The sequence below is a fragment of the Gymnoscopelus microlampas genome (genome assembly GCF_963454915.1).
Source record: "Gymnoscopelus microlampas genome assembly, chromosome: 15".
In the NCBI taxonomy this organism is placed as follows: Eukaryota; Metazoa; Chordata; class Actinopteri; order Myctophiformes; family Myctophidae; genus Gymnoscopelus; species Gymnoscopelus microlampas.
In genome coordinates this window covers 39,635,808-39,663,307 of record NC_139952.1, presented here as the reverse complement: position 1 = coordinate 39,663,307, position 27,500 = coordinate 39,635,808, and the positions used below count along the sequence as shown (strand labels likewise).

Sequence of the window (27,500 nt, the reverse complement as noted above, 5' to 3'; positions counted from 1 at the left end):
ACATCAACGCTTTAGGACAGCCATTTTATGAATGCCATTTAAAATATATATATATTTTGCCATTTTTAACCGTTAGCCTAAAGCCGAAAAACAGCCGATCTATAAGCTCACAACGCGTCGCGCTGCGACGCGTTGTGAGCTTATAGAACGGCTATTTTTCGGTGCTTGACACTGGCGCGCAACTAAGTATAAATCATGTTTAACTCTTTGTTTTTTAACTATAAAACAACCATTTGTCTTGTGAGGACCAGGAAAACGGTCCTCACAATGTATATTTCTTCAAATTCTACTACACTTGGTCCTCGCAAGTATAGTAATACAAACACACACACACACACACACACACACACACACACGGATATAGCCTATATTCATGCACAGAGATGTCTCTGAGACTGAGTGAACCTTCTCTCACAAACGTCAACAGCACTTTGAGGAAATCAATAAGTGCTCGTCCCTCCAGTGCATCCCCGTTAACATGGCCACCCAACACATACACTCTGGTACATAAATCATGCCGTTTATTGGGAGCGGAGGAGTGGCAGAGACAAAAGTTGATGGAGACTCCCCGGAAATACTAGCCTGGTAAACCCCCCCTACCCTACGGGGAGGGGGGGTTTACCAGGCTACGGAAATACAGCAACGCAGCATCTTCAACCGAGGAGCTTGTTAATAAGCTGGTTGCCTGTGTGTGTGAGTGCGTGTGCGTGTGCGTGTGTGTGTGTGTGTGTGTGTGTGTGTGTGTGTGTGTGTGTGTGTGTGTGTGTGTGTGTGTGTGTGTGCGCGTTCATGAATTGTCCAACCCTGTGTGATTTGATGTTATATTTGATTCTCTGTAGGTCCAATATAATTTGTGGAGTCAAATAAAGCATTTGTGTGCGTGTGTGCGTGCGTATGTGCGTGCGTGCACGTGTGCGTGTGCGTGTGCGTGCGAAAGACAGCTCATCCACTACATGACGGCCATTCCAGATATACCAATCGGTCTCATTCCCTTTCACCTCGCATAATTCCGTCGTTCCTACAATCAATCTCTCTCTCTGTGTCTGTCTCTGTCTCTTTCTCTCCCTCTCTCCGTCTCCCTCTCTCCCTCTCCCTCTCCCTCTCTCTCTCTCTCTCTCTCTCTCTCTCTCTCTCAGATTGGGGAGACAGCGAATGTGTTGGCAGGTGGAATGACCTCTGTGATGTATGTCTAAATGAAGGCCCGGCATCCATCAAACTGTGTGTGTTGTGTTGGGGGGAGTCAGAGTGACCATTCATAAACTGTAATTTCATCTCACCTTCAGCCCTATAGCTTGTTGCTAATGCACGTACCTGCACGCGCGCACACACACGCACACCGGCACACGCGCACACACACACACACACACACACACACACACACACACACGCACACGCACACACACACACGCACGCACACACGCAGGGGTCAGAGGGGTGCAACTCTCATCAGTTCATACAGCAGAATGAGGTGTTTCTGGGTAATGTAATTACATTATGGAGGGCCTTCATTCCACATTCATGTATACAGCACATCTACATATAGACATATTCATTCATGATAAGGAGAGAGGAGGGGGAGGGAGCAGGGAGCGAGGAAAGGAAACCAGGATGTAAGGAGAGGGACCAGAGAGGAGGGTCGGACAATCAGACATCTTTGGTGTAATGATAAGGTGTAATGGATAAGATATATGTGTGTGTGTGTGTGTGTGTGTGTGTGTGTGTGTGTGTGTGTGTGTGTGTGTGTGTGTGTGTGTGTGTGTGTGTGTGTGTGTGTGTGTGTGTGTGTGTGTGCGCGCGCGTACTTGGAGATATCGTCATAATATAGCATTTGATAAACAGACATGATGGCCATTTTTCTGTCCCTCATATTGTTATGGTTAAATAAAGAAAAGTTAGGCTTACTGTAGTGTAATTCCCTCGAAGCATAGACAGACAACAAGTGGTTTTCTTGCTTCTTCTTTTCCACCCTCCAAGTCCACCTCTAAAACGAAATGATATCAACATAAAATAAGCATGTTAAAATGACATAAAATGCACAGCATGTGCGTTTGACAACCAAAGTATAGAATACAGACAACCAAAGTATAGAATACAGAAAAACAAACAAACAAATAAATACCTTGTTGGCCGCATGCTGCTACAAGAAAGAATTCGGTCTTCACAAGATCCTTATAACCTTTTCCGAAAACTTTAAAGTTTCTTGTTGTGACCAGGATAAATGCAGAGCATAATAGGCTCTATGCACAGCAGCCATATTATCACTTCTTTCACAGGTGCTATCAATGATACTAATGAAGGCTCTGTTCCACGACCCCCACAAGTCTGAGAGTGTACAATTTGTACACACCTGTAAGGGGCCATTTGGAAGCCCATGAGGGTCCCTGGACCCCAACTGTAGACCCACTGGTGTAACAGAGTGTTTCCAGTGGGCCAACATGCACAACATCAGCACCCTGACTCTGTTTGACCAGAATGGAACAGAGCCTTCTTTAGTATCATTGGTAACACCTGTGAATGTCTTCATAATATGGCTGCTGTGCATAGAGCCTATGTACGCACCTTGCGCCCAATTGCTGCTAGCTTGATTGCTAATGCTAAACATCCTGTGAGTCCAACTAGTGTGAGAGCAGCGCAGCAGCAGTCAGTCCAATGAGACATAGGCTAATTTTGGCTATTTTCAAATAGCCAAAATTTAAATAAGGCTGAAGTGGTTAATAATAATAATAATTCTAATCTACGAAGTAACTAGTAACTTAAGTTTTCAATTAATTGTAGTGGAATAAAAAGCACAATATTTGCGTCTGAGATGTAGAAAAGTAAGTACAGTAGTACTTGAGTAAATGTAGCTATAGTTACTTTTCACCAGTGGTTATAGTGGATCGGTTCAGTGGTTAAAATGGCTGTATTGTGAGTTGTGATAGTTTGCACTACAGTAACCAGAAGCATGATCCATCAGCCACGCGCTGACAGATGAAGGATGCGCCCTGTCTCTCCAGACAGTAATTAACAGGAAGGCGGGCAGGAGCAGCTCCAGGCGCATCATTCACACGCACGCACACGCACACACACACACACACACACACACACACACACACACACACACACACACACACACACACACACACACACACACACACACACACACACACACACACACACACACACACACACACAGTTGAGTTGTATTTTTGTTTTTGTTTTTCCTGAATACCAGCGTCCACAAATCAAATAGAGTAGTACCGCCTGAATACCGCTGGGTGACCTACCTTCAAGTGGCGCTGCTGAGCAGCCTTGAAATGAATGGACAGGGATTTAACATTGTTCCTCTAGTTTATATAGCTTAATGAAATGTACTCATGGAAGGTATGCTCACTTCACACTGGGCACTGGGTGTGATGTTTTAATTCATGGGAAGAAAGTATATTTCCATTTTCAAAATGCATTTAATTTATTTAAAACTTTTAAAAGTTTGAAAGAATCAGAATTAGTGGCTTTATTTGTCACATCACTGGTTTACAAGTGTAGGCGGCTACTGTAGAAGTGTTTTTTTTTGTGCGTACTCCATCATTGGCCAGACTCTAAGTGAATATATTATTTCCAGAAGTAGCCTATATAGCCTATTTTAAATAGCCTAGGCCTGTTTTAGTTATAAGGTTATACATGCCTATTTGAAACACGGATATTAAATAGCTAGCCTAATATATATTTGCTATGGGGAGACTTTTTCCGTCATAAAAGTGCTGTATTGTAATGAATATTTGAATATTTCTCGTGTCATGTTTCGCAGCGCTAGTCCTTTGACTGGGTGATATTATTCTCTAATTCTCCCACTAATTGTCTCAGCGGGCAGCTGGCCCTGCCTGCTCACCCTGACTGACACACACACACACACACACACACACACACACACACACACACACACACACACACACACACACACACACACACACACACACACACACACACACACACACACACAGCAATAACAAACAATGAATGGATGGACACGTGAAAAAAAACTCAACACTGAACTGAAGAGAAATCAAATACGTCTGCCCAGCCCCCTCCCCCTCCCCCTCCACTCCTCAATGGCCAGGTTCTCTCCTTGAGCCTCTCACTATTTATTTTCTCCTTTTTCTTTCTGCTTTCTGCCCGCTGAGAGCCACTGGGAAAGCACGCGATGATCCGCTTTGTTGACGCGCGGTGGTGCGTGATAATACGGTCATTATAGCCACTAAAGGAACAGGTTGGGGCTCGAGACGGGGTTTCATTTAAAGGGGGGGGGGTTGACACACACACACACACACACACACACACACACACACACACACACACACACACACACACACACACACACACACACACACACACACACACACGCACGCACGCACGCACACACACACACACACACACACACACACACACACACACACACACACACACACACACACACACACACATACACTGCCTGTGGGAAAAGAATGCTTGTTAAAGGGGACATCTGTTGGGGTGGCTCGTGAGGACAGTGATCAACCCTGCGGTAAACTCCACCTGTGCGCCCGGGAGTGAATGATGCCCGAGGGCATGGGGCTGGAGCTTTGGGTGAGCGTGGGAGACAGACAAGTTATCCTGGGACAGGTTATAAATACACATAGGCTAATACACATAGGCTACAATACACATATAATCAAAGAGGCTAAACCAGAAATTGAAGATTAGAATAGGCTACTTACATGGCACAAAAAGAAAGCAAATATTACAGATCTGCAATCACACCCTGTTGCCATGCCACTACTTTTAGCATGTACTGTAGATCTGCTATTTTAGCTATTTATGACAAATATCAAATAGGCCTCATGGTTGAACTACATAATGATAATGTAGGATAGATACCTCACTTTAAGTTTGCTGGATGGAAAGATGTGGCACTATGTGGTGCAATGCAGAGGCATTATTCTTCAAGGGTGTTTACAAACAAAAAAAACTTCACAACTTAGCCTATATTAATACTTATTAAAAAAAATAATAATAATAATGATGTGGCTTCAATTATAAAATAAAAAGAAAATAGCACTTAAAGAAAGTTTAAGTGTGACTGCCCTATCACTTGCAAAGTGTTTTTTAACTACATTTGATTACTTGTAAGTACTGCTTCTGCATCTGGAGCAGCGACAGAATAAATATAAAATATTTTACTCAATGTATTTAGTCTATTTACTTTTTCTAAAATATTTTTTGCTCACTTTATTTAGAGTAGCCTACTTTTACAGATTTAAACAACTTTTAAGTATTCTTTACTCATTCTATGTACTTTTAAGTTTTTTACTCATTTTAGCAACTTTTAAGTAATATTTGTACTGATTTTCACAACTTTTAAGTGTTTAGTTTTACTGATTTGAACAACATTTAAGTATTTTTACGCATTTCATCGTTTCACGTTTTGATGTATATATTGCGGGTGTTGTGTCAACCTTGTGGGCGACATAATGGGACAGATTTTGTGGGAAGAATATTATTATTATTATTATATGGCAGATAAGTGTTTTGCCATTGGCATGGCAGGCGCACTTAACTAAGAATAACTTCTCATCGAATGCTGCAGCATACTGAACTGAAAAGCTAAACTATACACCTGCCTTAATCAGCTGGAAGTCCCTCTCTGATTGGCTAAACTCAAATGATCAATCAAGTGACTCAATGAACATAATAACAAATATAACGAAGTCCTTCATCACATAGGGATGGCTAATTTTGTGTCCAACACAAAGTATTCAGACAAATAGGCCTAATGACTGCCTGGACAAAATAAAAACACCTACATTTTCATGTAATTTGATAGGCTACATCATGTGAACAATTGTGGAGAGGAACTCTCCGTTTGTCCTGTCACAGCAGCACTGAAATTAATCTTGCGCGCTATCAATCACAACGTGCGCAATGCAAGGTGTGTGGCTGAGTGGATGAGGAATTTGATTAAGCCCCCACCCCCAGGTGCGAGAAAGAGATGAAGAGGCAAGAAGAGAGAGGCTAATATCACACAACTGAAATGGATTAAATCCTGTTGTTTTATTACATTTGTAATTCAAATGAAAGGCAACACAGTCATGTCCACGCGTCAAGGGAGCGAGGATGACTAGTCTAAGCTTCATCATCGCCGCGGCCACCACCACGTCATCATCACCATCATCATCATCATCATCACCACCACCACATAGCCATTGAAAGGTGTTATTCAAATCAAAAGGATTATATACTTTTAAATTGCGCATGAAGCATTGTTGTCTTTACTCTTTACAAGTCAATTACTCCCCTTTCATTTCAAGGACCCCTATATGCATTATCCCCTGGTTCCATTTATACACTCGCAGAGTTACAGACCCATAAAGGTCCATATGGTTCCATTTGTACACTCTGAGAGTTACAGACCTGTCCTGTAAGGGTCCCTTTGGTTCCTAATTCCTATTCTATCAACTATTTAGCTGCGGACACCCGGAAACCCCTCAAGGACCCCTGGTGCTACCGTACCCTACTTTAGAGAACCACTAGCTCTCAAACTGGCTCTCAAAAGACACATATCTAAAGTCACAGCGGGGACAAGATCGACAGTGCAGGATGCGAATTAAGGAGGAAAAGGATGTGTCACAACATTCTTGTTGTCGGGTGTTGAATGAAGTGAAATTGGGGGGGCAGTGGCAGTGTCCTCCTCCCTGTCCTGTACCTCCCACCCACCCCCAGGGGCTGACCGGAACGCCCTCCCGGACAGGGGGACGGGTTGGGTTGGGGGGACGAGACGGACCGGAGAGCCGCTAGCTGTCTCATTTATCTGATTACACTACAACTTCTGCCTCCTCACACTCACACTCAGTTTCACATCACACACACACACGCACCCACGCACGCCACGCACACACCACGCGCGCGCGCGGCGCGCGCACACACACACACACACACACACACACACACACACACACACACACACACACACACACCAGCAGTCTCCTCGGGCTGTATAGGCTGTCTGAATCTGAATCACTTCAAGTATTTGGAATATGCATTTAACTCTGACTCTGAGAGAGTATATAGGCTACAAAATGGTCCATTTGGTTCCATTTTGTATACCCTCAGACTCCACAGTTCTACATTTAACTGTGCACACTCAGAGAGAGTTATATTAGTTGTTTTATTTTATTATTTCTTTTTTTTTTTTTTTTTAATGCACACTATAACACACACAGTTATAATAATAACAGGGTTATTTTATTGTGTATTTCCTGGCAACAGGGTTAGTGTTTTTGGCGTGTAACAAATTGAAGTGTACAAAAGAAAAGGTCCTCCTCGGCACTTTGTTATTGACAAAATGTATTATATTGAATAACTTCCTTCAACGTTTTATCATGACGGCCTCGGGCGAGACCGTGGTCCGCGGGAGCGCGCGAGTTTCTGATTGGCCCTCGAGCCCCAGCGGTACTTCAAAGACAAACCGACGAGCTACAACTACGATAAGCGTCAGCACGAGGAGACACTCTGAGTCTGCACACATACACACACATAGGCTACATACACACACTCACACATACACATCTCACAGCGGAGGAAATAACAGCTCACACTCACACACCATGGCTCTGATCGGGGTAAGTTTTACTTGGACAAACTTTATTTAACTGAATTTAATTGAATACACAGGACCCCAATGGAAACAAGCCATAGTGCTTTCTTGGGTTTATTCTTTTAGCATGTTTTTATAAAACTGTATACCTCTGTGCTTTTTCTGTGAACTATTATATATTATTAAAACTATTGTTGTTTTTGTCTATCAGCCTATAGAATATGCAGCTAAATGGGATCGGATGCTTTGGATGATTAAAAGATAATGGCCTGTAGTTTTTGGGCTGGTGATTAAAGTTTTAGTTGAGTTAATAAAGGCTGAAGCACAAACGATCAGGAAGTCTGATAATGCTCGGAGTTCAGCATGGGTGCCACCGTGCCAGAGATCAAAGAAGTTAGAGATCTAAATCATGCGTAGTTTTGAATAATGTCACTTCAATTAATTAGCATGACTTGAAAATGTTTTGGCAACAACAACTGAGTTTTGCGCATGACGCGGTCTGTTGCTGTAAGCCTGATCTGTCTTCTTGCACCGAAAATAGCAGATTTACAAGCTATTTTCGTGCTTAAAGTTGCGCGCAACTGTAAGTAAGTAGGCTATATAGAAAATCCTGCCATTGCTTTACGCATGGATCTGAAGAGTGATTGATGTAAATGTCTATAATGTGTCCATGCAGGAGGAACCCCGGCTGGGCAGCACTCCTCTGGCCATGCTGGCCGCCACCTGCAGTCGGATCGGGGACCCCTGCAGCCCCTCTGCCTCCCCCGCGCTCTCGGACGGAGCGCCGGGACTCGCCAAGGGATTCTACCCGTGGAAAAGAGCCGCGCCGCCGGGCGCCAGCAGCCTGGCCAGCAGCCTCGCCTCGCTAGGTGTTCCCTGTGGCGGGACCTCTAGGAGCAACGGCACCGGGCTGAGTGACACGTGTAACGGCTCCGCTTTCTCCGTGACCGCCGCCGGCTCTCCATACGGGAATGACTTCTCGGTGTACCACCAGACTGACAACACCGTCCCGGACCAGCGCTCCTTACTGCTGTCCAAGTTCCCCTCGTCGGTTGACAGCATAGCGGGGATCTATCCGAGGATGCACCACGCGCACCCGTACGAGTCCTGGTTTAAGCCCATGGGAGACATCGGTAACGTCACCGGCGGCTCGGCGGCCTGGTGGGACATGGGCACCGGCTGGGTGGACACTCAGAGTCCGACCGGGCTGCCCTCTCCTTTGGGTGGCTACAGCACTGACTTCAGCCCGCTGCCGCACGGCTTCAACTCGGGGCCAACTCAGCATCACCTCCTCCCCGCGGCGCAGCACCTCCTGGACGGCTTCAGGCCGTCCGTCTCCTCGTATTGTTCGGAGCCGATCAGCGCCACGACGGGCACCGGCGCACCGCCGCTGACAGCGGCGACGAACCCGAGTATTTCTGTTTCTCTACCGGTTTCTTCCTCCCGCTCCTCCTCCTCCTCGCGGCGCTACACCGGCAGAGCCACGTGCGACTGTCCGAACTGCCAGGAGGCGGAGAGGTACGGCCCGGGGGGCACCAGCCCGCGGCGCAGGGGGCTCCACAGCTGCCACATCCCGGGCTGCGGGAAGGTGTACGGCAAGACGTCGCACCTGAAGGCGCACCTGCGCTGGCACACGGGCGAGCGGCCGTTCGTCTGCAACTGGCTCTTCTGCGGCAAGCGCTTCACGCGCAGCGACGAGCTGCAGCGGCATCTGCGCACGCACACCGGCGAGAAGCGCTTCGAGTGCGCGGTGTGCCGCAAGCGCTTCATGCGCTCCGACCACCTCAGCAAGCACCTGCGGACGCACAGCGCGGACGGAGCCGAGGGCGTGGAGGGCATAGAGGGCATAGAGGAGGGGGAACAGGTGGGGCTCAGGAAGCCGGCGGCCAGCTGCAGCGACACGGACAACAGCGTCACCGGGAGCCCCAGCCACTCTCCCGGCCTGCTGGTTCTGGCCCAACAACCCGACGTCGGACACAATCCAATCGACTGAATGCTTATAGGCCTAATTTTGGTAACCGGAACGCTCGTCCCAAAACACACTCGCCCCCATTTTCTTTTACAGACCAGATCTTTATTTGTTTTACTGAGTTATGGATAAGGTTAGGTTTAGGCATAGTTTACTAAGGACAAGGTTAGAAATAAGGTTTGGTTTAGGCATACTTTTACTCAGGTTACATTTAGGAATGTAGGCCTACCTGGTGGCGACCGTTCCGAGGCCGCAGGATTTGACCCGGGGTGAGCGTGTTTTGGCCGGGGCGAGCGTTCTTGTATCCCCAACTTTACATTCCGTCGTATTATTACGACTAGCAGATCTACAAGCTCACGATGCCTTTCCTTGCGTGGTGACGCGTTGTGAGATTGTAGATCTGGCTAGTTACGGCGCGTGACACCATCGTACGACGAAGTATAGCCTACATCTGGCTTTACAAGACCCAATGCAAAAACTACCATCACAAACTGCGTAAAAAGCAACACTTTGGGTATTTGTTTACATTGAATATGATAGCCTATAATGGAGTGCGTTTTCACGGACACTTCAACACTGATGAACTGGCACTTTATTCATGTTCTTCATTCTGTGGATGAAAATATAAATATTTCCTTACCTCAGCTGTATTTTTGGGATTTGTTTTATTTACGTAACCGTAGGCCTACTTTTAAAAAAATACTTTGAGGGATATTATGTTTATTTTCAGTTACAGGCTAATAATTGTGGATTATCTTAAAATATTTGTTTTATATCCAACCAAACCTCCCATATGTGTTGAATTAAATAGACAGATGGCCATTTGTTGAAATCTATGAAGTCGCACTTTGTATTTGGTATTTATGTTTTTTTTCCCCTCCATTATATATTTCAATTTTGTTTGGTTGAAAAGTCGTTTTAATTTATCTTCGCATGTCTCTGTTTATTGGAAACAATAAAACTCTGGTCACATTCTGATAATCTGCTACGGGTATTTTTATATCATGCTATAGCCTATTATAGCTATTTTGTGTCGTGTGTACACACCATTGTTCATTATTTACGAACTCCTAAAGGTCTATTAGACTACCCTACTTTATATGAGCAATTTCTGAATATAATTTATTCGGAACAATTAGCTATTTCTGAGTAGGCTAAATATGAAATCAGTACTATGGACAACTTAGATAAATGTAGCTATTTCGGAATTTTGCGGAAACAAGGCTCTATAGTAGGCCTAACTATTTCCAAATAGCAAACTAATTAGTAGGCCTACTTAAAATCAGCATAATATTCATATTCCTGAGTAGGCTAACTGCAAATCAGTGATATAGGCTCTAACATGTGTCTGCAAGTGTATAATAAAAACATCTTTAATTAATCTATTTAAACAAATTAAGAAAACAAAACAACCAATTTTGGTAACTTTCAATACAAAAAGTCTGGCTGGCCCTGCAGGCTGCTACTGTTTTTGAAAACGTCGCATGCTGCTAAGTTTTGTTTCTTCTAATGTCCGGCACATGCAAATTATGTTTACAACTTATTTCCTAGGCTAAAAACATTGTATTGATTTTAATTAGGCCCACTGATTGTACTCTGATGAAGTAGGAGGAGTTGCATTTGTCTTCATAGACTATCGTTAATTATGATGAATCTCTTTAATATATTCGGAAACTTTATGCGTAAATGTTTGGCTTAAACCTTAGAGTTTTTAAATGACTTCATTGACAGATCTAGAAAAAGTTGTGAATAACCTATTGAAAATATCCACAACAGATAGCCCCAGTTTTGGCTTTAAAGACCTGGAACGCATCTGTGTCACTTAAGATTTATTTGCCTATTAAAAAATAGCAGATCTACAAGCTCATGGCGCGGCACCGAGTGCCGCGCCATGAGCTTGTAGATCTGCTATTTTGGAAAAATCGTGGGAAAATATTTTTTATATATTTTTTCAAAAAACTATTAGGATTTAGAAAACATTTTAAAGAATCGTCTCAGGTCGTAATGGGTTAAGTTGCAAACATTCAGGATATTTAGACTTATAGGGGTCTTTGTGTGGAAACAAATTAAGATAATTTAAAAAAAAAAGCTTAATTAGGCATACTAGAGAATTGTAAAGTATAGACACATTAGGTATAAATCTTGCATTTTATTTTGGTGAAAACATTCATGCTGATGCTACTCATCTAGTCACGTCAATTTACAGCAAAACAATCAATGAGGAAAGAAAGTGCTCTTGTTACTTCAAAGTCAATGCCCAGATAAACGAGATGATTAAGACCTTATTATTGCTGATTCATTCTCATGCGCAGTGTGACCACAATGTGTTCATCAAAAGGAAAGACACTATAACCACTTAAACCCCATGTATTGTTTGTGGGGAAAGCTTTTGCAGAAAATAGCAGATCGACAAGCTTGTCGATCTGCTATTTTCAGCAAAAGCTTTCCCACAAATACACAAGCATAGAGCGCTGATGGACTCATATTATAGGGTTTAAGTGGTTAATAAAGTACCTATAACTGCCTGAATCTCAAGTAAGGCTACCTATAGCGGCCGAATATTTTAGTACCACAAAAAAAACACAATAAAATGACAAATAGAAGAAAAAAATTACAATGAATAATTAGTGTTCCAAACTAAAAAAGGGGAAAAAAGAACAGAAAGAGACAAGCTAATGCTGTAAACATTGTATTAAATAAAATTAGAAAATAAAATAAAATCACCAAAAAGAGAGAAAGGATTTGTGAAACCATGGAACAGACACGAATAGATCTACCACCATCCATGACTGTTTGAACAAAGGGTGAAGGTAATGTACAAATCCATCTCAGTACCTTGTTTTACCCCAAACCTGGGCTTGACTGGTAGGCTAAAATACCCCTCACCCATAATTTGGTCCAAATACTCCATCCTGTGTTCATACAGTGGTACTGCATTTAACCTATAGGTTTCAGGATATAACAAGAATAATAATCAGTAGATGGTCTGAGGATACATATCATGATTCACACCAAACTGAGAGGTCACGCTTTCTGTGGATGATAATAAATTATTAGTTGCCAACAATAATTTCCCAGTTACATAAGTATTATTTCAGAGATGAGTTTTCAGTCCGCTGTGATAAGTCCAGTGTGGTGGATTTATTAAAGAAATACTAGAACCAAAAAAATGACATATTTTCTATCAATTACTCACGCCACGAAGCCTTGAATTCATGGAGATTTTGTTTTGTGTTATAATGCAAAACAATATAAAAGAAAAAAGAATAATATAAACTTCAAAACAACTCTCACAGTGTCATCACTGAGAGGCCTATACTTATGATCCAGGTTCATCAGGTTGTTAAGACGGGTCTCTTGTTATACTTCAATTAGTCAAAAATGTATTCAAGGTTTTATGGGGCGAGAAATTGATAGAAAGTAAGTAAATTGATAGAAAGTAAGTATTTTTTTGGGTGAAGTATTCCTTTAAATCAAGCTTAATCCACAGTCATTGTGCAGATGATGTCTCTCGGTCGGTGCCCACACACAGTTGCTAAAATCTTGTGTCAATTTATACATCTGTAACTCACAGTTCAATTAACCACTTGAACCCCCCAGTATCCATATTCTGGGGGATCTACAAGCTCACTCAAACCTTTTCATGTCAAGGACCTCCACATTTAAATGTATTTGGCCTCAGACCACCATCAGAAAATGTTTTGTGCCAGGGACCCCCAGAAGAGAAGATTTATGTTAAAAGATGATCAAAATGTCTATAGCAGATGTAGGGGTCCCCGGACCCCACTTTGAGAATCACTGAAGTAGAGGGGTTTAAGTGGTTAATCTGTTCCGTGAGCCTCCCTCCCACAGGGCCCAAGGGTGACACACCATAGTTTTTCAGTAGTACAATGCAAAATAATTGCTCTAGTGCAAGTCTAACCAGATTACTGACAACCAAACATACTCATTTAACATGATTAAAAAAACAAACAACAGTATACAATATTCTCAGACAAGGCCAGTTGATTGATGAAAACACAATATAAAATCAAATATATAAAAAGAGAAAACACACAAACAAAACTGTTCATTAATCATTGAGTAATGCGAGCGAATTAAAAAGCCAATATACAGTTCTCTCACTGTATGCTTCACGTATCAACTACCACCACCAAGGCAATAACGCTGAGGTCAGTCACTTGTACAGTATCACTGGAGAAACCATGCTGTACCCCAAAGTGACCACAAGAGCGCAGTCTAAGACAGGGGGATAAGCAAGCTTGGCTTGATGGTAACTTTGTGGAGTGTCATTTAAGCATGTAAACCTAAAACATGGTAGTGTTTCTATTATTGAATCATAAATAGGACGCCTCTACGTGCACATATGTCCACGCACGCGCACGCGCGCACACACACACACACACACACACACACACACACACACACACACACACACACACACAGTATGGCAAAAAAAAAGGTAGGAACCACCTCTGTTGAAGAATTATGCTTAATCTATGTTCCATCGTATGACGGCGCCACAAGCCGGAAATAGTCAATCTACAACCTCACAATGAGTCGCGGCGACTCGTTGTGACGTTGTAGACCGGCTATTTTCGTCGAACGACACCATCGTAACGACATAGCATAAATCAGGCTTAAAGCTCCTCCCCCCGTGACATCAGTGGAAGATCCAGTAGGGACATCATGAGACATCGTAGTTTCTCCAACGCCTTCTGTAGAATTGACAAATACTGGCCACAGTCACACAACACAGTCAATGAGAGTTTGGTCAACCGGACACTTAACAAACACGTAACAATCCATAGCAGCTTCAGTTTAGTTGACCATTTGTACCACATTATCAGTCTGTCCAGGAAAAGGCGGGGCGAGGCGGGGGGGGGGTGTTCACTGTCAAAGTTAACCAAGGTCCGCTCCAATATGGCCCTAGACGCCGCTGACCCAGACTCCCTCCCTCTTCGACTTGACGGGGGGGGTCAAGTCGTTTTTGACCTTTTTGGACCCGGGCTTATTAGCACTGCCAGGAGGCGCCCAGGGGCATCTTGGGAACCTGGATGTGCATCTCCACGGGGCGGTCGAGAGGGCGGTCCCGTCTGTAGGTTACCGTCTTCTCGTTGCTTGTGGGGATGTACGCCAGGTCCTATGGGGTGCAACAGCCATAGACAAGAATTAAAATATAGTCAGATACACACGCATGCAGAGGAAGCCATCAGACCTAAAGATCTCCCTCACTACAGTAGGCTACAAGCTGCTCCACTGACAGTGAATGTGAAAATAAATTGTACACTTGATTTCTTCAACTGTTGTCACAGGATTGCCTGATCCCCATCAGGTGTGTCGTTGGTGTGGCCTATACAGTATAACGTCTCTGTCGGGTAGAAACCTTATATGTCCAAAACTGTTACTTTTCAGGATTCAAATTCTAAAATAGCAAGGGTAGAAGTCTAGATCGAAAAACGCGTCGCTTTGCACCGTGTTTGGAGCTTGTGGATCTGATACTTTGGATGCTTTTGTGTGACGCTGTAGTATGATCAAGTAGTGGCGTTGATAAATAGCAAAACATAAGCAATCTACAGGCTGTTCACAACACGTCGTGATATCAAACATTTTGATAAGTCACTTCTGTAACTTTGAATATCGCATACTTTATATTTGAATTACTTTATATTAAGAAACAGAACAATAGAATCTAATCTAATAAGACATTATTTTTTTGCATGCTGTAATGAAACCCAAGCACAGTTTTGTACTTGTTTGAACTTTGCTGTTTATCATGCTGTACTTTAAACTCACTCCCTTTAAATCACTTTACCATCCACCCACATTCAAACCGTAACTCATATATCGCCTGCACGGGCTTTGTTGAGTGTTTCCAACAGTGCGTTAGACTCCAATGCCAAGTGTTTCACTGTACAGCACTGGTACTATAAGGTGAGCTTAAACAGTGAACGACTTGGAAAACGTTATGTCAACGGAAGTTTTTCCACCGTCTCCAAGGAGCTCCACGTACATTGCCGTGACCTCGCAGGCCTCGGTCGTTAAGGACAAAGTGATTAACTTGGGAGCTGGGAGGAAATGTTAAACCCAGCTGAAAAACGGCTCTCCGTCTCCGATGCCGTTTGAATGCCGTCCAGTGAATGTGCTCTGCTTGGAACTGTTAACTGCTAACAGCGTATGGGAATCTATCCCTCCTGCCAAGTGACGTGAAGCATCACTCTAGGATGTTTTCATTCTTTCTGTTGGACTGCAACATTTACAAGGCCACTTGGTTTCATTGTTATCTCCAATAAACGTAGCAGTTAACCATCAGCTAAAATTGTTTTAGATTTGAGCTATATGTGTACATATAATATAGCCAGGCAAACACAGAGGAGGGAGCGCACACCTGTGTCTGTCTTAGCCACGATGCAAAAGTTTATTAAAAGAAACCAACGTTTCGACAATGAAGTGTTCTCAGGGTCTAACCGTATATATATATATACCAGATCTACAAGCTCACAGCATGTCACTTCATGCTGCGCAGCGAGCTTGTACATCTATTTCTGAACATTTTTGAAAAATATTGAAATTTTGAATAATTATAAAAAAATGTAACACAAATCTTCTCTTCTGGGGGTCTCTGGCACGAAACATTTTCAGATGGGGGGTCCGCGGCCAAATACATATATTGGTTGTAATGGGTTAAAAATAGGAAAAAGGTGTCGCACACTCTGGCTCCATATGAAGTTCTCAGAGTGAACCAAATGATAGACAAACACTGGTCTCTTATATAGGCCACAACAACAAAGAAACACCTGATGGGGATCAGACTGATCATGACTGAGTGGGGAAGAGCAATCAAGGGGCCTTTTCAATCCTAAATCCTGCAGTAAATGACCAACTTGATGTTTCCTTTAGGATGTATTGTATCCCTATATGCTTCTTAATGTAACAATCCTAATCTCCTAAGCAGAGATGTAACCTTAAACCTATTTACAACCTACATATCCTTAAACCTACCTACCTAGGAGGATGTGTTGAGAGCACTGTGTGTGTGTGTGTGTGTGTGTCATTTTTCATTTTGTACCTGGTTAAAGGGCCATTCACACTAAGCACTATATTATAGTATATTATAGTGGGGTTGGTGAAAGGGCCTACTCTGTGTGGAGTTTGCATGTTCTCCCCGTGTCTCCTAGGGTAGTTAATACCCTCACAAAAAAACATGTAGTAATCCTGGTCACTGTACCGCCTCCCCCATGACAGCCGGGGCAAATATTACCTAAGAAAGAGGCAAATATTGTGAAAATATCCAATCTACAAGCTCACAACGCCTCGCAATGCGGCAGTCCGCCCTTTTTAAATGTGTGCAGTAAAAAATCTATAAGTGTGTGTGTGAGTGCGCACGTGCGTACCTTGCCAGTGTTGTGGTAGCCTCCTCCGTCGTCTGTGGCGCCCTCCGGTGGCTGTCCTCTCCTTTGCAGCAGCTGTCTGGTGACGGCCACCACGACCAGCCCGCACAGCAGCGTCAACGCACACACACACAGGAAAGTCCCCACCACACCGCCATGACTCGCACACTCTGTGGACACACACACACACACACACACACACACACACACACACACACACACACACACACGTTACCACTGGTGATGAGTGTGCATGTTCCTTCACACACAAAAAAACATGTCCATGTAGGGTTTGAGATAAGTGGGTACTTGTTTTGCTGTTGCCTGTGGAGATGTGAATTTGAACCTGCGATCTAGAAAATATGTGTATACAGTATGTATATAGTCCTATATTGCGCTGATCAGAGCAATGGTCACCGAGGTATGGCCATTTCAAATGTTAGAAACTGCTGTAACACTGTTGGAGACCCTGACATGGCCCCTGGAGTGACTACTGTCATGGCAGACCCCTGAACAGTGGAAGCGTGGTACTACAATTTACAATTTAGGCAGCAGATGCTCTATAATCCAGAGCGACATTCAGTAAGAAAGGTAAACACAGGGTAATACATCAAATGCATATAAATAGTAATCTAGGATCATCTAGGAACCAAGAACCCATCATCAGTCTAAACATTATAATATAAAGAAAAAACAAATCTGTACATTGACACTATGCAAACTATAGGATGCCATGTCAACAAATGAACCCTGGCATCTGTCTAAATTACATTTGAACCTTTGCATAAGACTGGTCGTCAAGGTTAGGGCAAGTGCTACGGGCTAAGGTGGATTCTGAAGAGGTGAGTCTTCAGATTACGCGGAAGATTGGGGGTGAGTCAGTGCTGTTCTAACTGTTCTAATTGTCAGGGGTGCACATAACTTTTTAGGTCTGGTACGCAGAAGAGCACCTGGACATGTGACTTGGTGCGCATGGCGCCCGTCCCGTTTTGTCAACGGGGGGGGGGGGGGGTTCAGCCCGGACAGTTTTGTCAACGGGGGGGGGGGGGGTTCAGCACGGTGCCCACCGGACAGTTTTGTCAACGGGGGGGGGGGGGGGGGGAGAAAAAAAGGACGCTCTGCTTCTAAATTCCGCCGATTTTCGCCGTTTCTTTTTTTCTCACGCTGTTAGATAAAGCCCCCAAGGTTGGTGCCCTGTGCTGCTGCGCTGATTTTATCCGCCAGATTGGGACGTTCACGGCATATTTTGCACCATTACGGTGCGTTCATCATCGGTGACGAGTGCCTCTAACAGCCGCTGCTGGCTGCGTGCACGCAGCGAGGCAATGCGAGGCGATGCGAGGCGACGCGAATCATATCTCTACCCCTCTGCCTAATGGCTGTACATGGGGCCGACGGGTGCTTTAGAGTGATTGTGTGAGTGTGGCTTCAGGAAGTAAATTCCTAGCCTCGATCTCCAGGCTTTTATTTTTTAGTTTTGCTAAAAAATAAAAGCTTGGAAATTCCTGTCCCAGCTGTTGGTGCGCAAAAGCGCCTCGCGTCGCCTGATGTGGTGCGCATTTTTTATTTTGGGTGCGCATGCGCACCTGCGCACCAGTTATGTGCACCCCTGCTAATTGTCCACAGTTTGGCAGCCAGGAGGGAGAAGAGTCTGGGATGTGTGGAGCGTTGTCCCGGATGTTTTAGGGAAGGTTCTGACAGCTTCCCCTGTGTTAGCTGATCTGAGTGAGCGGGAGGGGTTTGAAGATACAGGGGTGCCATACCTTTGGTTGCTTTGTAGGCCAACATCAGGTGGTTAACAGAGTGCTAGGTTGTGAACAGAGTGCTAGGTGGTGAACAGAGTGCTAGGAGGTAAACAGAATGCTAGGTGGTGTAAGTGTTGGGGTCATTGTGTGGATGATTGGCTCATCTCTCTCTGACACAAAGAACCCAAAGTTCTGCTCTGACATTTCCTAGCTGGGTTACCATGGAGACCTGGCTCCGGCTGCACTCTGGGAGGAGTGGGCGTGCACGGGAAGAGAGTGTCCCGCTGGGTGTGTGTGTGTGTGTGTGTGTGTGTGTGTGTGTGTGTGTGTGTGTGTGTGTGTGTGTGTGTGTGTGTGTGTGTGTGTGTGTGTGTGTGTGTGTGGAGAGTGGGGGGGGGGGGTAGAAGGGGAGGTTAGGGGATACAGATGGGGGGATACACAATGACCAGCGCTGTTCCAAAAAATATGACGGGAGGTGGAGACAAACGGACACGATGCACCCTGATTTGTGTGTGTGTGTGTGTGTGTGTGTGTGTGTGTGTGTGTGTGTGTGTGTGTGTGTGTGTGTGTGTGTGTGTGTGTGTGTGTGTGTGTATTAGTGTACAGTGTGTATTATAATGTGTTGATGTGTGTGTGTACATGTGTGTGTCTGTCAGTGTGTAATAGAGTGAGTGTATGTGTACAGTATATCGTCTCTGTCGGGTGGGAACCTCATTATGTCAAAAACTTACTTTTCAGGATTACAATTCAAAAGTAGCCGGTATTGGTGTCACAACGAGCTTGCGGATCTGAAACCTTTGATGCTTTTGTGTGGCTGTAGTATGATCAAGTAGGGCGTTAGTTTACGAAAAAACACAAAAACGTAAAATATGGAGATGTTTCTGCCCGACAGCGACGAAATGTGTGTGTTGTGTGTGTGTGTGTGTGTGTGTGTGTGTGTGTGTGTGTGTGGGGGGGGGCGGGGGTGTTGGGTGTGTGTGTGTGTACACAGTGAAAGTGTTGTGGGAGCAGAGAGGAAATGTAAAACACAGATGTCAGATTGACAGCGAGCTTCGCTTACACAAATACACCGGGGTGCTCTAGCACAGCAGCGGTAGCAGCGGAACTGACCTGGATTGAGTGTGTGTTTGTGCGTTTGCGTTTGTTTGCGCGCGTGTGTGTGTGTGTGTGTGTGTGTGTGTGTGTGTGTGTGTGTGTGTGTGTGTTAAAGTGGGTACCGCGGTGTTTACTGATGTGGAGTTGGGTTCGACCGGACACCAGGCTTGTGTGGAACCTGTAACGACAGCTGTCACTGGGACTCGTGTACACACACTGGGCCCACAGCTCGCCCCTTAGACCTAGAGAGAGAGAGAGTGTGTGTGTGTGTGTGTGTGTGTGTGTGTGTGTGTGTGTGTGTGTGTGTGTGTGTGTGTGTGTGTGTGTGTGTGTGTGTGTGTGTGTGTGTGTGTGTGTGTGTGTGTGTGTGTGTGTGTGTGTTTTTGTTTGTTGGTGTATGTGAGAGTGTGTGAGAGAGAGAGAGAGAGAGAGAGAGAGAGAGAGAGAGAGAGAGAGATAGAGATAGAGATAGAGATAGAGAGAGAGAGAGAGAGAGAGAGAGAGAGAGAGAGAGAGAGAGAGAGAGAGGTTATTTAACTCAGGCATGCAGTGATCCAAAGCTCCAGTGAAAATCCAGAAGGGACTTTTGTAAACAAAGCACTAGAAGAGAGAGTGGAGTGAATAGTGAAACTGTTTAACTCTTTAACCACTGTGCTGTTATCCTGAGTTCTTTGCCAAGTAGTACACGTTCAAGCCAAATACTTTTTTTTGTATTGTTCATCAGTTGAGGAAAAACTTCCGTTGACCTCAGAGAGGAATTACACACATGATCCCTTGCATCCGTATGCTAGGGGCATGTCATAACTGGGGAACATCTGTCGAAAATAAGCGAACATTTGGCAATAATGCTGCGTTCACACTGGCAGCTACAAAGCTGCAAGCTACCATTCATTTTCGATGGAAGCCAGAGACATGGGATACAAAGATACGTCCAATCTGTTTACAGTAGCTGCTACAAAAGCTACAACAGTTACAAAGCTACAAATAAGTTGAGCTGCTTTCAACTTCAGATACAAAGTTACGAAGCTAAATATGCTGTGTAGCTTTGTATCTTTGTATGTGTTGTATCTGCCAGTGTGAACGCAGTACAACCAATCTACAAGCTCACTACCAGTCGCATATGCGATGCATTTATCCTGAGACTTGGTGTAGAGGGAAAAAAGCAGGGGGCCCATTAAGTCCAGACCTCTGGGGGACCCAGGTCAACAGAGTATATAGGGTTTAAAGAGGTTAAAGCCATCGAAAAACACCACGGTGATACACAAAACACTAAACAGCGTGTTGCGTATGAGACCTTTGAGATGGCGTACCTGACATGTCATCCACATAGCCCACCAACGGGACACACGTGTGATTGCAGTGTCCCCCCTCTTCCTGTGTGAGACCGTGTGACAGGTGGCACTCCACACACTTCCTGAGAGAGAGAGAGAGAGAGAGAGAGAGAGAGAGAGAGAGAGAGAGAGAGAGAGAGAGAGAGAGAGAGAGAGAGAAATGGGGCCAGTGGCCTGGTCTTTAGTGGAATTACTAGAACAGAAAGGTTGTGGGTTCAAACCCCATATTCCTTCTTACAAAAGCTGCATTCTTGACTTAACCACTTGAACCCTACAATTCCTTTTCTGAGGGGAACATTAACAAAAAAATAGCAGATCTACAAGCTCACAACGCCTCGCACTATATTGTATACAATTGTCTCTACACAATTGTATACAATATAGAGGGGGTCCCGGCTTCATCTCTCTCTCTCCGCTAGGGGGTCCTTGGCCTGAAAAACGTTGACGACCCCTTCTCTATCCTTCCTCCCCTTTCCGAAAACTACTAAATAACGGAGCTTGCAAAGAAAATTAAATTTCACCTACTGTACACCTGTAAACCCTGTGATTCTAATACTAAGTGGCTTGTAATTGTATTGGCAGTTACCAGTATGATTGGCAGGTGCTGTGACAGAGGGGACATCTTTCGCAGAAGGTTCCGGAGAATCGGGGGTCGTCACACGCACACCGGCCGCACGCGCACCGTCCGCGCCCGCTGCATAGCGGCCCGGCGCCGCCAGGTCGGCAGGTCTCCGTGGAAACGGGGCAGCCGCAGCTCTCGCCCGTCCAGCCGGCGTCACACGAGCATTCACCCGACACGCACTCACCACGCCCTGAGATCAGAGAGACAAAATTAGAGATATGTGTGTAGCTGCCCACCACCGCGGAGGTTGTGGGTTCGAATCCACCATGGTGCATCCGGCTTTGTCGAGCATCTATGCAAACACAATTGGCCCGTGTTCAGGGGAGGGAAGCCGGGTGGGGAGAGTGACATCACGGCACCTGTCAGCAGCAGGGAGTCTCTGGGGCGGGAGGAAGGCTCTACGTCCTCCCAGTGGGGGCTTCTTACTGGCAGATGAGTCAGTAGGATACAACAGCAGTGACAACACAGAAATGTGTGTGGGGAGGAATGAATTGGAATAACAAATAAATTGAAATAAGTTAACAAGACCAGGAGACCTGGTTCTGCCAGACCCAGAATAAATTCCCTTTTATGCCCATGTATGGACGAAAGGGGGACAGACTTTTATGCCCATGTATGGACGAAAGGGGGACAGACCAAGTTATGCCCATGTATGGACGAAATGGACCGAGTATGCCCATGTATGGACGAAATGGGGACGGACAAAGCCTCATGTAGGCCGACCCCTTGGGTCTGGCAAAAAAACTAAACAGAGAGCCAGGTGTGTGTATGTGCCTGTTCGCATCTTTCTGTGCATGTGAAATGTACAGATGTATCTGTGTACGTGGTGTGTGTGAGTGTGTGTGTGTGTGTGTGTGTGTGTGTGTCTGTGTGTTTGTGTGTGTGTGTGTGTGTGTGTCTGTGTGTCTGTGTGTGTATGAATGCGCACAATTTGTGTGTGTCTCCACGAATGCATGCGTGTTTGTGTGTGTGTGCACATACATGCATGTACACACTCATGCTGAAGGGTGTGTACATGTGTGCATTTGCACTTTCGAGACACAGATACAGACACGCACGTACGTCCATCCGTCCCCCTCGCCTCACCTGCACACAGCAGTCCCCGTTCGTAGGTACAGGAGAAGTCGTCCTTCTCGCAGTACTTCCCGTACACGGTGCCCAGCCTGCTCCGTTCGCACAGACACCTCCCACACATGCACGCTCCCCGGCCGCTACACTCCAGCTCCGTCCCTTCGGCCCTACAGGCCTGTATGTCCTCCTCCTCCTCCCTGCCTGAGTCCATATCTCTATCTGGGAATTTTCCCATGATGCCCTCCTGATTGCTGGTGTCCTGGACGACGCCCCGGCCGCCGCTGCTGCACGGCGTTTGGGTGTCTCCCTCGCAGAGCCCCGCCGCGGCCTCGCAGCGGCAGCGGCAATGGGAGCGCACTCTGACCACGGAGGACTCGTTGAAGCCCACGGGACGGACCATCACCGTCACGTCTTCGTCGCTGTCATCGTCGGGGCAGGATCGCAGCCCGACGGTGATGTTGAAGTACACCTGGGGGAAATGAGTGGTGGTTAAATGTCTGAAAATACATAGTAACATATCCAGCATACACTGATGATAGTGCTGTCAAACAAGACTATGAAGCTATCTATGAAATCTGTGAAAAAGATTAATCTGCAACACAATTTTAGACAATATGCAACCTGTCAGGACACAAAGACAGGTGCAGGTGTGTTCTCTTGTGTTTGCCTGTGTTTGCCTTCTGTCCCTCTGTCCCTCTGTCCCTCTGTCCCTCTGTCCTTCTGTCCCTCTGTCCCTCTGTCCCTCTGTCCTTCTGTCCCTCTGTCCCTCTGTCCCCCCTCCCACTCTCAATACACCCCCAAATGTATATGTATTTGGACCCCCATTTGAAGATGTTTTGTGCCAAGGAACCCCAGAAGAGAAGACTTAAATTGTAAATAACATATTTTTTCAAAAAATAGGAGATGTACAAGCTTGTAGATGTGCTATTTTTGAATAGCCAACGTATAAAATATGGAAAAAGTGGTTAAAATGATGCTGTATTAACACATTTTCCTGGTGACACTTTGAGAACCACTGTTCTATGCTAGATAATGTTAGCCTGGAAAACCAGACGAATCTACCAGTGTGAAAAAAAATAGCCCTCAGTGATATTAGTCTGCCCACGGCAGGCTAACATACTGTATACTGTATTACTATATACGTATTCATATCTGCAAAGTGGCCTTTGCAGATATGAATATCCCAGTTCAAACAGAGTTGGTTACTCAAACAGGAAATTAAATTGGAATGGGGGAGTGCGTGGAAACACATGACAATGCTTTTCCTCAGTGAATGTTTGGTAATAATCAGTTCAGCTCAGGTTTACTTTCTAACTCTGTTCTTGCGAGGAATGGACAGAAAGACGAGGACAATCCTAGAAAGTCACTATTTTAGAGTTAGGGGTTAGATTAGGGTTACAGACACAATGTGTGTAGTAATGTATGTGTGTGTGTGTGTGTGTGTGTGTGTGTGTGTGTGTGTGTGTGTGTGTGTGTGTGTGTGTGTGTGTGTGTGTGTGTTTCCAGGTTATTTTTCTTATTTTATGGTTAAGACGGATCTTTTGAGATAGGTTTACAATTAGTAAAAGATTCAGGTTGGTTAGCATGGATTAGACATTTAGTTTAGGGATTCAAGATAGAGTTATGCCTGATTTATACTTAACTAGAGTTTCGGGGGGCTACGCCCCCCTCAACCCCAGCCGCGCACGGGGCCCAGCGTGGCCGTGTGTATATTGGGGGACCCAAATCGCCGGAGTGAAACTGTGGAAAAGTTTTTTTGAAAAAGGAAAAAATTTGAAGAAATAATATTTGTTATGTTTCAGGGGGTCCACAGGGGGTCCGCGGACCCCCTGATGGTCCACTGACCCCCTGTGGAGTGTTGGGACGCGCGGGGACACCCCTGGAACATTGCGGACCATTTCGGTGTTGTTGTTTTTTTCATGAAGGTGGTTGCTTGTTTCTGGCGCAGGCTGTGCAAACCTGGCAACCCAGCGCATGCTGCCGCACGTTTAAGTGGCGTAGCGTCATGAGGGTCAGTGGGGCCGTGGCTCGGTCAGTGAAGACCCTGTAGTGCGGATGATATGTGGCATAGAGGGGCAGATTGTAAATCCACAGAGGAAACATCCGTGGGCTACCATTGGTTCAGCGATGTGTGCGGTCGCCCTGCGGCCCCTCCTCCTCCACCAATGTGCAGTATTGAGAGCCCTGACGTCACAACAATTGGAGCGATGGGCACTGCACTGTGGTTGGTTAGGGTACACCTAGGGCCCAGGTAGAACCCAGTTAAAGCCTGCATGGGCAAACCCAGTTAGGACCCGCCTTGGTCCCACATAAACATGGCTAGTTGGGGCCCACCTAAGGGCCAGGTAGAAGCTACTTATAGCCTGCATGGGCATCGCAGTTGGGACTGAAGTGGATGCCGCTGACATTGCTGACATGGGGTCCATATGGTTTAGCCCACCTTGAAACCATATGGGAACTACGCTGGCATGCTGGCTGTAATGCAAACTCTGCATCATACCTGCAGTGTGTAGTTTGATGTTGTGTGTGTAGCAGATATACCTGCAGTGTGTAGATCAATGTCCATAGGAAAGTCAATGCCCAGCAGTGTTTTTTTTCCCCAGCAGAGTTTCTAGTGTCTCTGTGTCTCTCTGGAAGAGGTTGCACATGAACTCTGCAGCCGCACTGAGGCGCTCCAACACAAACACTCTGACATTAAGCTGCTTCACACAACAAACATCAGCACCACGCTGCTGTTTGTCCAAAAGACACAATATGTCCTCTCCCACCGACGTCATGTGTTCATTTATCGACAGCCGTACAGACTCCTTTTGACACATTTTACGTCGTTTATCCAGCTCTCACTGACTCTCCACATCGGGCTGTTATTTTGCTGCGATCAAGTCAACGATGTGAGAGATTAGCTATCACAGACGGACGGACAGGGGGTGAAACATAGTCTTGCGCCATGCCTTTCGGCCTGGCGGAGACAATAAAAAAGCGAAAGTAAAGGAAATGGCCATTTCTGCAACAGAAGTAGTCAATAAAGTATGCTATGAAAACATGGGCCACATTGGCAAAGAATGTAAGAAAGGGGCAATCATGTAGAAAATAGCCGATCTCCAAGCTTACAAAGCCTCTCAACGTGAGGCGTTTCGAGCTTGTAGATCGGCTATTTTCACAATATTTACTTGTGGAACGGAGTCAAACAGAATGGGGGGGGTCCCAGATCAAGTACGTGTATTTGGGGGGGGGGGGGGGGGCGGCGTGAAAGGGTTGATAAACACTGCTCTAATCGGAGCGAAATTATCTGAAATTCCTACATGACCATAATGCAGCGTAACATGCGTTGCACGGGGCGGTCCTGCCATTACGTTAGTTACTGTAGTTGCTGTGGAGCTACATAGTTCTCCAGAAGACACACACAAACATACACCATCTACAATGGACGAACTGAGCAGCAATATAGACATTCACCACACGAACGTGCATTGTTGACAAAGTGATTGCACAGCCGCTGCAGGCATGACAACCAGGTTAGCGTTAGCGACATGGCAGCTATCACAGCGCCCTGTCCGTCGTGCTGCAACTGGCTGTGATGGCTACAGCAGTAACAGCAAGCTGTCTGCGATGCCATTGTCTGGAGACTGCTCTTAGCGTGACACGACCAATGAGAGTGAGCGCTGTAGTTGTTGCTAAGATACGGTGGCGTCTCTGCCCCATAGCTTGTAGATCTCTGACACATGATTGGCGTAGGCTGCGTTGCCAGGTCTGACTTTGTGTCTAAGCAATGGTCGGCTTATTTTTGCGCGCCTTTGGGCTCGTTTGCATTGTGCGCACGGCAGCGCTTGTTTAGCGTACGTCAGCGCGACGTGGCAACGGACGTGGCAACGTGAAAGGTGATTGGCTGGTGAAAAGAAACACCCGACGTTACACCAGAAATGGTGCCTGGAGAAAATGGTGACCAAAAAAAAAGTTTGGAAAAAAAGGAAAAAACCCCCGCAGCGGCTGCCTGCTGTTGTGGTGATGAGGTCGTGCGCACGGTAAACGGTACGAAGCTGCCTCCCCTTCCGTTTTGTCCGACATTTGGTGAGTAGAATTAATTATGTTGCGCGGTGGAAAAGGTGTAGTGAACAGTGAGATGTCCCCTACGCGAGGCGTAAATTCAGCGCGGCCGCCGTGGCGACTCAGTTGGCGACATGTGGTCTGGCGGTGCGTTGTTTATTCGATAACAGAGCTGTGGGGTGTCGCTCGCTGGTTGCGGAAGTTGCTCGCCATTTATATAGTTAGATTGCGCACCGGCATCGCGCACTGGAAAATAGCCGATCTACAAGTTGTAGATCTGCTATTTTTTAGGCTTTAGATTTATGGTTAAAAAAGGCAAAAAAGAATCAACGCCCTAAAATGTTGATATCCTCACAAATATAGTAATACAAACGTGTGTGTGTGTGTGTGTGTGTGTGTGTGTGTGTGTGTGTGTGTGTGTGTGTGTGTGTGTGTGTGTGTGTGTGTGTGTGTGTGTGTGTGTGTGTGTGCATACCGTCTGGTTAGGCTGAACGCCGGTACAGCTGAGCTTGGTGGCCGTGGAGCCGGGCGGACACAGAGGAGAGACAGACAACCAGTACCTGCTGACCGCCCTGTCCTCTACTGACACTGACACCTTCACCTCAGACAGCAGCCTCTGCATG

General features: G+C 45.6%; 3 protein-coding genes across 3 annotated transcripts in view; 1 reads left to right on the top strand and 2 right to left on the bottom strand.

The window, feature by feature from the left end:
* Positions 1-27,500, bottom strand: part of klhl7 (kelch-like family member 7) — a 399,517-nt gene that overhangs the window by 292,251 nt on the left and 79,766 nt on the right. The window lies entirely within an intron of this gene.
* sp8a (sp8 transcription factor a) lies at positions 7,540-9,602 on the top strand (the record flags this gene model as incomplete). The annotated part of the gene is made up of 2 exons (XM_084080487.1): positions 7,540-7,634; positions 8,286-9,602. Exons 1-2 carry the CDS (start codon positions 7,620-7,622, stop codon positions 9,600-9,602), a joined length of 1,332 nt encoding a protein of 443 aa, XP_083936613.1. The 5' UTR covers positions 7,540-7,619.
* The window catches only part of itgb8 (integrin, beta 8), a 46,647-nt gene continuing 33,627 nt past the window's right edge, over positions 14,481-27,500 (bottom strand). The window contains exons 10-16 of the mRNA XM_084081508.1: positions 27,353-27,493; positions 22,849-23,302; positions 21,727-21,952; positions 21,120-21,223; positions 19,932-20,051; positions 16,973-17,139; positions 14,481-14,721 (exon numbers count right to left, since the gene is read on the bottom strand). Of these exons, the coding sequence (XP_083937634.1) occupies positions 14,593-14,721; positions 16,973-17,139; positions 19,932-20,051; positions 21,120-21,223; positions 21,727-21,952; positions 22,849-23,302; positions 27,353-27,493 (1,341 nt within the window). The 3' untranslated portion in view covers positions 14,481-14,592. The remainder of the gene's footprint in view (positions 14,722-16,972; positions 17,140-19,931; positions 20,052-21,119; positions 21,224-21,726; positions 21,953-22,848; positions 23,303-27,352; positions 27,494-27,500) is intronic.